Genomic DNA, 12,890 nt, shown 5'->3' on the forward strand with positions numbered 1-12,890 from the left:
CACGTCTGAGTTTGATATGCATAAAATTCCTGGTCGTGAGTTAGAGGATGTGCAATAAGGTTCAGGATTCAGTTGGAGGAGGAGGAGGCAAAACGTCAACTTTACTAAATGATCTCTTATACATTTAATTGAAGCTATTACGTGATTCACTTCTTTGACCGATATATAAAGCGTGCTCGCTTTCAACTTCTCATTCAGAACAACTGGAAAAAAAAAAAAAAAAAAAGGAAAAGTAGATCGCTTAGCTATTTAGTCCACTGATAAGATGTAGGGCCTCTTCACACAACAAACAGCAGATTGTATTAATACGCCCTAATGCTGTTTCGCCTTTTTGCCAATATAACAAAAATATAAATTTAAAAATATGTATAATATATATTTATAAAAAAATAAATATTAAAAAATCAAATATTAAATAAATATAAATATTACCCTTAACATTAAAAATAAATTCAAATATTAATCTTATTTTTAATATTAATATTAAAATAATTGTATAAATTAAGTAAATATTTATTTATTTATTATTTATTAAAATTAATAAATAAATTTTAATTTTGTACTCCTCAAAAATTTCAAGTATTGTAGTTTTTGTTGAATAAAATATTTATAAAAATAATAATAAATAAAAATCAGCAGATGGATCCATTACGGAAATCAGCAGAGAAAGATCCATTGCGGAAGTGACGTCACTCTTACATATAATTTTATTTCAGGATGGATATAATTTTAAATAAAATTATTTTAAAATTATATCCGTCTTTAAATAAAATTAATAAGGGAAAATCGTGGATAATATTTACATGCTTTTCCAAATTATATGTTAACTTGAGTTGCTCGTATGCCTTATATACCGATCTCAGTCCGGGAAGATCCAATGTGAAAAGAGGGGTGTCTGCTTATGTGGAGGGTAAGCGTAATTTATTAATGAGAGAGCAGTTTGAGGTAATGAGGTAATTAAAAAAATAAATGTTAATTGTAGCTTAAGTCTTAATGAGGCTGCTTTGAAGAGAATTTCTTTTGAGTACTTCCATATCAAGGCAACTCCTAGAAATTCTTTTCTCCAATCGTGAGATTTTTGGCCAGGGACACCTGATTTTCTCTCATAAACTAGTCTAAAATCAACTGGGCCACCACGCGGGGGGAATAAAAGTCCCCCTGTTTCGATAAGAAACAAAACCTGTTTTTTTACACAGAAAAGAAACAGCAATCTCCAGCCACTGTGCTAGCCACAAGGGATCGGATCCATCAGATTCACAATTGAGAAGTTAACAGTTATTGTACGAAACTATCAAAATAATACGAATGATCAATGACCCGATTGGAAAGGGTGGATATTTATTAGTCTCTTAAGCGATATAGAAGTAGAAAATCTGCGTGGACACAACGAAAGAGGGTTTGTAAAGTGCACGTGGCCAGAGGTATCACTGTCAGGATGATTTAGTGGGTTAGAAGATTTTTAACGCCAATCAATGAGAACACCCTCTGTGACCTACATCTCGAAGCTTTTTCAAATTACACGTTATGCTGTCGTCCTACAAGATTAATAAACACACACACACAACTAGCCAGAAGGCATTTTAATTAAGAGAAGAGATAATAATGTTTGTTTTTCCTTTCTTAGATGGCTCCTTTTGTTTATAATGCGACTCACTCCTTTGATGTCCTGCCAACCTTGTTTTTTGTATTTTTGACTTTGCTACAGTGAGGGAATGGGATGTTCCTCGAAGGTATGGAAAGCAGGTTGAAATCATCAATGTTAACCTAAATTGTAGGAGTTGAGACGTACTTATAGAAGAGTCATATGAGCATGTACTTAATTCAATCTTTTTTTTAAATATATTTCTTTTGTATTTAAAAAAGAATGATTTCTTAATTTGTGAGCATTGTGTATGTGCCAACCTTCTGTAACCCTTACAGAATCAATTACTCCACCTGTTCTTTATAATTTTATGTCCATCTCATTAATTTTTCTATTGATACGATTTTTGGATATGCCTGTAATTATATACACTGTCCTACCATTAATATCCGGACATCCATCTGTTTATGGTGAAGTCCTACCAAGCACAAAGTGTCAGGGGGTGATCATTTAATTCGCGGACTGGTGCAAGATCTTATCTTAATTGTCATCATCTGAATCTTCTGTGGATTTCTCCTTCTCGAAATACTCTCCTTTGAACTTTATACACTTTCCCCATCCTCATACCCACGAATATGTGCTCACTCTCCAAAAATGAGTAACCTTTATTCAATATTTATTAGGGCACATTTTGCACGAATTACAGCCCCTACATGTCGTGTCATGGATTCCAATAGATGTCCGAAGAACACTTGCTTCAGATTTGACCATTCCTCCATATTTGCTGCTTGTGGTCTGTAGAGAAATGCAAAGCCGATCTGCCCTTTCCAACATTTCCCAGATATGCTCTTTTGGACTATGATCTTATGAAATAGGTGACTGTGGTAGATGTTGGAAATTGTCTTCGAACCATTGAGATACAATTTGTGGACACTTAAGTTGTCGTCTTGAAAGAATAAATCGCAATCCGAGTAAAAATGAAGCACTGTCGGGTGAAGTTGGTTCAATACGACAGAAAGATATTCTTTGGAGGTAACATGACCTTCTAACTGTATGAGCGGACCCACTCCATACAAATATTATCTCCAGCTATTTGGGTGGTGGACACGAAACAGATTTCATGAGGTTCACGCCACACTTTTGCCTTGTCATTGGTGCAACAAAGTGTAAACGGAGACTCATCAACTGACATGATCTTTATCCACTGTCCAGTCTTGACAGTGACGGCACCAGTCTATGGTGTCCCTGATTTAATTTAATCGTTCCCGACGATTAAATTAAATCAGGGACTCGTAAAGAACTCAGATGCCCGCTTTAGCTTTGGAGCCAAGCTTCATGCATTAGATTGCGCGGTGGAAATTACCACAAGCAGGATGTGCTTAGTCTCATGGGAGATATTATTCTTGGATACTCTATTGTAAGAGAAACAGGGAATATTTTATGCAATAAAGTTAGGTGGAAGAGGAAGAGGGTATGCCTGCGATGGGTAAAAGTTAATGATGTTGTAGAACAGTTATTATCTTTACTCTTTCCAGCCTCAGTGTAATTGATTGTTGTAATCAACTTTAAACTGTTGTGGTAGAAGTAGATAGTTTGAATAGATTTAAAGAATACCAATCCTAAGAAGAGAGAACTTACCGCTGGGCCAAAATCCTTGTCGTTTCCAGAAGTATTTCTGCAGGTATTGATATATGATGGGGCTTGGGCAAGACTGATGACAACTCATGGATCTCCCACGGTACCTCTTCACCTACATATTAAAATAAAATAAAAAATTGAAAACACACTTTTAAATTCATTTAATTATATCTCAATTAATTACAGTTACAATATGTGTAAAAAGTAGCTCCCATGTACTTGGACAAGCATTTATTGGTTTTATTTGTTGGTGAGAACTTGTACCAGATCAGCGTAGAAGCTCGGTTGAATTAACAACGCTGCTCTTATAGCTCAATTAATATCAGTAACATCCTGCAAAGTAAACCCTTTTTAGCTTTGGGTGCCTTTCACTCAAATTGACTTTAATAATAACAAATAATAATTATCGTTCCTTGATGCCATTTGTGGCACGGAATGACAAATTGCAGGATCCAACAGTTAAGGCTCGTTGAAAAGCATTGTCAGTACATTTATGCTTGTTTGTAATACCTCTACTAATTCCTGCACACCATTAAACCCGTTCCTGATTTGAAGACATCTCGTTCACACCATTCAGTACGTTGGATGGGATGCTAGAATACTTTTGGTAGGGCGTTGTAGCATTATTTGCTTTGGTGAAAAATTAAAACAACGAACAACAGCATTCCTTAAAGCTAATATGACCTGGGCTGATCGATGTGTAATTCACAATTGATCTCCAATCTTTACTTGTACATGTACAATGAGAGAAAAATTAGAGGGACCTTGCTGCTAAAAGTGGTTCTTGAACAACTTGAACCAGCAGCTTATACATGACTCCAGGATTTTTGTTTCAAAACATTACTTGACATTTTTAGGACCACACATGCAACCGATCCAATTCTTTTTGAACAATATGTCCTGTATTGAACTGTTAACCTCTCTTCCATCCTCATCATCAGCAAACTTTGACAAAAACCTTGAATTCCACAAACCTTGAATTCCATCGTAATTGAATTTCATTAATCAGAAATAGGAAGGGACCCAACCGATCCCAAAAAACTCCACTTGTTATGCTGGTTCAGCTTGAAGACTGATCGTTAGTGACAACCCTCTGTCTCTTATCTTTCAGCCAGCCTGCAATCCATCGTCAGATCTTACTTCTCCAACTTCTTCCAGTTTATTCAACTGTTTAATACTACATCATAGTGATTTGCCATATTGATCAGGCATGAGGAACTTAAGGAACTTATGCTTCGATCCATTTGAAAAAAACCATTAGAAAAGTGATACAAAATCTGTTGGTCTTACTTTGGAAACTTTAATACTTTTCTGAGGATAATATATATTTTAGACTTACCAAACTTTTCACGAGCTTCATGAACAGCTTGGTTCACATCTTCGTAAGTGATGCAAGTATGGTCGTGATCTCCATTTCCTGATCCTTTCCACCTATTAAAAAAAAATACATTAATCCACTAGAATTTAAAATAAATAAATATGTGGTAAAATATCACTGACTATTGTTTAACAGGTGGCTACGAAATAAAAAAAAATTATTTTTAATTCACTTTTAACAATTGTACAGCGTTTATGGTAGGTTAAAATGTTTTTAAGTATCCTTTAAAAAAGAAAAGTATAAAAATCCTGTTGCTTCCATAGTAATTATGTCCAGCGACAACGTCGACCTGTGTTCTGAGCAGATAATTCTTTGCAAGACTCTCCTGTCAAGTTCCGTCAGCTTCTTAGATTTTACAGATCGTTTCATGACGATTTAAACACCAATTCGCAGATAACATTCTTAATCTTCGACCTAGAGAACTTCAGTGCTGTTCAAATGTCACGTGTAGACTATATTGGACTCACAATCATACTGCTGTCTCCTCGAAGGCCTACGATTATATTTAATGTTGTTAACTATCAATGGGCAAGCTAGATGGGCTAATAAGAAATTCAAACGACCACTTGTGAACCACTAAAAACAAATTGCCAATGACTCCAGTCTTCTCAAGTTGCTAGAGAGGTTACTTCTGTCAATTCTCACCAAGCAGTTTCTATCAAGTTCACCTCCGCAGATCCATTACTTTCCAAACACATTCAGTGTCACCAATCTCCTTGCTACCACAACTTTGAAAAGTCAGCTTACATTTCAGATCGATTTTGCCAGCACAGGGGCTTCCACTTGTCCAAGAGATGGATGCCAGCTTCAATATGTTTGTGTAAAACAAAATGTATTGAACACCCATGGACTCGTTTACTTTAATATTGGGCTCCAAACTACTAAAAAAAGGGAAACAGAGTGGAACTGTTGACAACAGGTCCACTGAGGTGGAAGTTTAAAATGAATGAGTGCGCAGTCCTTTGATACACCTTACCATGAAGCTGCTATCAGGGTCAAGGTCAAAATATGTCGCCGGTTAGACTGCATTGTGGATAACTAGACTCAAATCTATTAAGCTTGGAAAGTTTAGACTGGGGAATTGGTATCACTCTGGCAATCCTGACTGGAATTCGCCATTGAAGAAGATCCAAGATTATGAGGAGATTACGTTATCCTATCGCGGACACAAGACCATTAGATAACTGGATTATCAGTAACAGGCATGATTTCAATTTGCTGGAACGTTTTATGTCCAGATGGTCCAGAAAGTCCAAAGTTGGCATTTAATCAACTGATGTAAAAATATTCAGCTGATACGAAATGTGGAAGGCCAGATTTGGAGATAAACGACCCTATAGCAAGGCATACAGGAAGTGAGGTAGAATAATGCCATCTTTCTTAGCATAAATTTCTCTGATGTTTACGATTTTTTGGAGATCTCATAATGTATACTGGTCCCAAAGAATCCGTGTTCGTTGTCATAATTAAAATAAATTGAGTTACGATAAAAGCTCTCTGCTTTCTTGAATACTGTGTGAACTGATATGCATCTGTAAATTTTTAAATGAATAATTTTAAACAAAAAAATGGAATTGCAATATATTTTTACCTCTTTTATTTTAAAATTATATTTAAAATTTTATTTTATTTATTTTTAATTTTTTAATTATTTTATTTTATTTTTTCGTTATTTTAATCTAATTTAATTTTTATTTTATTTTAATTTAATTTTATTTTATTTTATTAATCCTCGAAGACCATTTTTTTTATTTTTCAATATATTTTTAGAAATTTTATGCTGTTTTTTTTTAAACACTATACCTACCCTGGAATAAACACTATACACTATACACCAAACACTATAACTTGTCTATACACATAAAACACTATACACTAAAACACTATACACATAAAACACTATACACTAAACACTAAAATACTATACACTAAAAACTAAAACACTATATACACTAAACATTAAAACATTATATACACTAAACACTACAATTTGTCTATACACATAAAACACTATACACTAAAAACTAAAACACTATATACGCTATACACGATACACTAAAAACTAAAACACTATATACGCTATACACGATACACTAAAAACTAAAACACTATATACACTAAAACATTATATACACTAAACACTATAACTTGTCTATACACATAAAACACTATACACTAAAAACTAAAACACTAGTAGTAGTAGTAGTAGTGGCATGTGATGCAAGAAAGCAAGTGTATGAGCTTATGCAGCATCAGCCAAAAAAAAAAAAAAAAAATCACACCATTCCCTCCAAATGCCTGTCCAGTTCCTCCTTAAATTTATTCAACCTATCAACTTCCACAACGACAGATGGAAGTTTGTTCCAGCAATTAACCACCCGCTGGCTAAAGGCAAATTTCCGCACATCTATTCTACATCTGTCTTTTCTTAATTTGAATTCATGCCCCCTTAGGTTCGTAATCTGAACAAGTGGAAGGATCCCATCAGAATTCAGCGTGCTCAACCCATTCAAAGTCTATATACGCTATATACACTATATACGCTATACACTAAAAACTAAAACATTATATACACTATACGATAAGCACTATAACTTGTCTATACACATAAAACACTACATACACTAAAACACTATATACACTGAAACACTATATACACTATACACTAAAAACTATAACTTGTCTATACACATAAAAGACTATACATTAAACACTAAAACACTATACATTAAACACTAAAACACTATATACACTAAACACTAAAACACTATATACACTAAACACTATATACACTATACACTAAACACTAAAACACTATAAGTAAAACACTATATACACTATACGTAAAATACTATATACACTATACATTAAACACTATAACTTGTCTATACACATAAAATACTATACACTAAACACTAAAACACTACATACACTGTACACTAAAATACTACATATAGTATATACTATACACTAAAATCTAAAACACTATATATACTATACGTAAAAAAACTATATACACTATACATTAAACACTATAACTTGTCTATACACATAAAATACTATACACTAAACACTACATACACTATACACTAAACACTATAACTTGTCTATACACATAAAACACTAAACACTAAAAGACTACATACACTGTACACTAAAACACTGCATACACTATATACTATACACTAAAATCTAAAACACTATATACACTAAAATCTAAAACACTATATACACTAAAATCTAAAACACTATATACACTAAAATCTAAAACACTATATACACTAAAATCTAAAAACTATACACTATACATTAAACACTATAACTTGTCTATACACATAAAATACTATACACTAAACACTAAAACACTACATACACTATACACTAAAACACTATACACTAAAACACTACATACACTAAACATTATAACTTGTCTATACACTATATACACTAAACACTATAACTTGTCTATACACATAAAACACTATACACTAAACACTAAAAGACTACATACACTGTACACTAAAACATTACATACACTATATACTATACACTAAAATCTAAAACACTATATACACTATACACTATACACTATACACTAAAACACTACATACACTAAACATTATAACTTGTCTATACACTATATACACTAAACACTATAACTTGTCTATACACATAAAACACTATACACTAAACACTAAAAGACTACATACACTGTACACTAAAACATTACATACACTATATACTATACACTAAAATCTAAAACACTATATACACTATACACTATACACTATACACTAAAACACTACATACACTAAACATTATAACTTGTCTATACACATAAAACACTATACACTAAACACTAAAACACTACGTACACTGTACACTAAAACACTATACACTAAAATCTAAAACACTATATATACTATACACTAAAACACTACATACACTATATACTAAAATCTAAAACACTATATACACTATACACTAAAATCTAAAACACTATATACACTACACACTAAAAACTATAACTTGTCTATACACATAAAACACTATACACTAAACACTACATACACCGTACACTAAAACACTACATACACCGTACACTAAAATCTAAAACAATATATACACTATACACTAAAAACTATAACTTGTCTACATACACCGTACCCTAAAGCACTACATACACTATACACTAAAACACTACATACACTATACATTAAAATCTAAAACACTATACACTAAAACACTATATACACTAAACACTATATACTTTATATACACTACATACACTAAACACTTTTATACATTAAATACTAAAACATTATATACACTAAACACTATAACTTGACTATATATGATTTGTCAATACACATTTTAGTGTTGTATATAGTGATACACTAAAAACTAAAACACTATGTACACTATACACTGTAACTTATCTAATCACATAAAACACTATACACTAAACACTATACAGCAAACACTGTAACTTGTCTATTCACATAAAACACTATACACCTACCCTGGAATAAAAGCTGTAAGGTAGCGGATGCCAGCACCCACTGCACGTTTGTACTGTCTCTTCGACTTCAACACGAGGGCACACTCGGGAGAATAATCTAAATTTAAGGGACTAGGATGATCGTAAGAAAACACAATACATTCTCCTAGTGTTAGCAACACAAACGCTAATAAAAACCTAGAAAAAGAAAAAAAAATCATCCATTACTCATTTTCTTAAAGATACTGTTATTTATCAATCAAACAAGTGGAACATTTAATTAATAATGTATTTAATAATAGACGAATTATTTCATATCATTGGTACAATACACTCCCCCCCCCCTAAAAGTTTGGAATCCCTGCATAGGCCAACAGCTTTCATTCATTTTTTTTTTTTAAATTAGCCGTGACAATGTAAGATTTAATAGAAGAAGCAACACACTACAAACTATTTTAAGATTTTTAATTAAGCATTGAAAAATTCGTAAAAAGAATTTTGAAATTATCAATACTGATTTTTCATCGAATATCCTCCACGAGATTTTATCACTGCCTGACACACGTGGGGATTCTGGCCATTAACTTTACAATAGTGTCTTGACTAACATTATTCCTAGTGATCTGCAATGTTCCTCATAAATTTAGTGAAGATGAGTACACTTCACGGACTTGACAGTCTAGTTGATTCCATAAAAGCTCTATTGGATTTAAACAGGCGATTGGGGTGGCCAGCCATAATTCGCAATACCCTCTCCTGTTCTTTAGTTTCTAGAAAGTCCTTGCACAGCTTAGAGCTGTGCTTTGAATCATTGTCTTGTTGTAAAATAAAATTTCTTCCACAAAGTCGAATCCAGAGGATATTGCATTATCCCCAAGAATGTTTTTATAGCTTTCTTTTCTTAAAATTCCTCCAATTCTGATGGTGTCACCTACGCTAGAAAAACAGAAGCAACCCCGAATCATGATGGAACCACCAACTTGCTTAATTGTAGGCACTAAACGATATGGCACCATTTTTTCTTCAGTCGATCGTCTCACATGTACTCTACTCTTGGATCCAAAAATTTCAAATTTATATTCATCCATCCACAGTGTGGTTTTCCACTCTTCGGTTGTCCAATAGATTTTCGGAAGGCTACACGACCATGAATTTCTATTTGTTTAAGACGAAGTTTGACGGTGGATGCAGACACGGAAGTTTCTCTGTTCCTGTTGAATTCAGCTCGGATTTCAAGTGGAGTAAGTGGTCGATTGAGTTTAGAAATCAGAGTTATGGTTATGATAGTTTGTACTCCTTTAAATGCAACTCCTAGTTTTCTTGCCAATGATTCTCATGGTATAACTTTCTTTATACAAAGTTATAATGGCACTTCTTTTTTCAACAAAACTTACACTAAACACTCTTTGTGAATTAACCCCGGGGGCTCACATCTGGTGAGTATGGGCTTGGCACACCCAGGGTCCTGAGCTGGATATCATCATTCTTCTCTTTCTTGGTGATTCCCTTCTACTTTTGACTCTCTCTCTCTCTCTCTCTCTCTCTCTCTCTCTCTCTCTCTCTCTCTCTCTCTCTCTCACTCTCTCACTTTCAGGGTTACTCGGGAACTTTTTTTTTTTTTTCCTGGTGCAGCATAAGCCTCAGGCTTCCTTGCATCATATGGATATTAATAATAATAATAATAATAATAATAATAATAACGAATGGACGATTTTGTAAGTTCCAGCCCCTTACCCCTCAATTTATGTTATTGCAAAACACTCTAGAAACATCTACAATCTTCTTTGATACTGAAGCAATACTCCCACTTTCTAGAATATTTTAAAATAATCTACAAAGTTCTACCATATTCAGGAATCTTTTATGATGTTCTACAACATTCATGTTCCATATTCATCCTCGTATGTAGGCTAAGCACCAATAAACAAATAGATGCATTTCACATTTTTCTCTATTGCAATATACACTGGCTGGTCAGTTTATTAGGAACATGTCCTAATAGCGTATTGGATCACCTTTCCCCTCTTTTCTTTTTCGTTGTAGTCTATGCATTACTGGCGTACATATTTGGTGCGATGATTGGTTGCATTATTGTCCTGGAAGGACCTTTGTATGCCAGGAAAATCTGTCCTGGACTACATTTCGTCCACCAACAGTGATACACATGGGGTATATTTAGCCATGTGGTTTTCTCCATCCATCAGCAAGATTCTTAAGATGACATGCTGTCCTGAGTCAACTGTTTTCACTCTTGACAGCACTGGCCTATTTTACCAGCTCGGGATCAATGGCATGTGGAGTGAGCCACAGTTGGCCTAGTAAACTTGCTGCAACTTCTACGTACAGTAAGGCTGCTAATGGGTTGAGAGGTTCCTGGATTGAAGGGGGCATCACTGAATTTGTTAAGTCAGGTATTGTGAATTAATCACCAGAGGAACTAAGAATATAAAGCGTGTAGGTTTTAGGTCTAACCATAAATGTGACCAAACACAGGATCGACATCGTACCTGAGATGGGGAATGCATTTCAAATTCATTTGCAATTTTAAACATTTATAATGACTATCTTGCCCTTTCTTCTGATTTTGTGGCCAACAGGATTGAAAATGCATGGAATTCTAACAACAGAACAAGCTTGCCTTTAAGAAGAGTTACACTAACATTGAACTACTTTCAAGAGGTAGCTTTAACTACGTTGCAACTTTAAAAACTGATTTCGTATACCGCATGGTACGAAATCAAGACCTTCATCTGGATCCTTACCAGATAGCAACCACTTGCTATCTGTTGAGGATCCAGTTAGTCCCGAAAGAGGCTGTCATACCACTCTCATATTTTAAACAAATGGCTAGTTAACCTTTTTTTGGAGAAGTCATCCGTTGAAAGGTAGTGCAATACCAGGTCAGCTCGTTGCTTTTGATTTTTGTAAAACGTTCCAATTGAGCATTCTGTAACAACGCGAAATTTTAACAGATGAATCTTCAAATAAGAAACATGATTTTTACCATCGAAAAATAAATAAATAAAATAAAATACGTGATGTAGAGCACTATTAACCCCGGGGGGTTTTTTTAGATGAAAGGGACTTTCTCTTTCACAGATGGTCGTTTTTACCCAAAACTATTTAGGTTGACATTTTTGGTGTCCTAAATTTTTGAGAGGGAAAGCTTTGCGTGAACTAGATATGATTTCGTAACCTCATAACCCTAGTAATAATATTATCTCTTTAAATCGCCCATTACCAGAAAGGTTTTGTTGTTGTTGTTGGATCCCCAACATGAGATAAATTTTCCAAATCAAGCTGAAAGATTTCTTTCTTTATCGCTCAATTCACCTCAATATTTATGACCGGAATGTCTCAGATTTTCTCTAATAAAATTTTTTATTTCCTTTCACTATCTAATAAAATCTAGATAAGGTCAATATTTGCATAAAACATAAATCCGTCCATTGAGAGTTATTACATGCTGGAGGACGGATAGATAAAGAATAATTTCAAGATTTTGGTTTGATTTTAATGAAATTTGGGAAAGTTAAACAAATCGTTCTAAAAGAACGAAATATCCTTAAAAATCTACCTACTTAGCACCGAGTTATTACATGCGAACGGACAAACGGACGTATTGAAGACAATAGGCGCATTATTCGTTATACTATCAGCTTATTAATTTACAAATAAATCAATTTTATCTTAATATTAATATTCAGACTGAAAGATAAGGAAATGTTGCGTACTTAGCCTTAAGATTACTAATTAGCAATAGCGCCTTAAGTAATAAACCTTTCTCCACC

At 33.7% G+C, this 12,890-nt stretch overlaps 1 protein-coding gene across 1 annotated transcript in view; it reads right to left on the reverse strand.

The window, feature by feature from the left end:
* Positions 1–12,890, reverse strand: part of LOC150077813 (salivary peroxidase/catechol oxidase-like) — a 134,156-nt gene that overhangs the window by 28,739 nt on the left and 92,527 nt on the right. Inside the window, exons 3-5 of the mRNA XM_090384368.1 lie at positions 9,121–9,297; positions 4,560–4,651; positions 3,221–3,332 (exon numbers count right to left, since the gene is read on the reverse strand). Coding sequence (XP_090240494.1) covers positions 3,221–3,332; positions 4,560–4,651; positions 9,121–9,297 — 381 coding nt within the window. The remainder of the gene's footprint in view (positions 1–3,220; positions 3,333–4,559; positions 4,652–9,120; positions 9,298–12,890) is intronic.

This window comes from Mastigoproctus giganteus, chromosome 11 (genome assembly GCF_048544385.1).
Source record: "Mastigoproctus giganteus isolate SK-2022 chromosome 11, ASM4854438v1, whole genome shotgun sequence".
Taxonomy (NCBI): Eukaryota; Metazoa; Arthropoda; class Arachnida; order Uropygi; family Thelyphonidae; genus Mastigoproctus; species Mastigoproctus giganteus.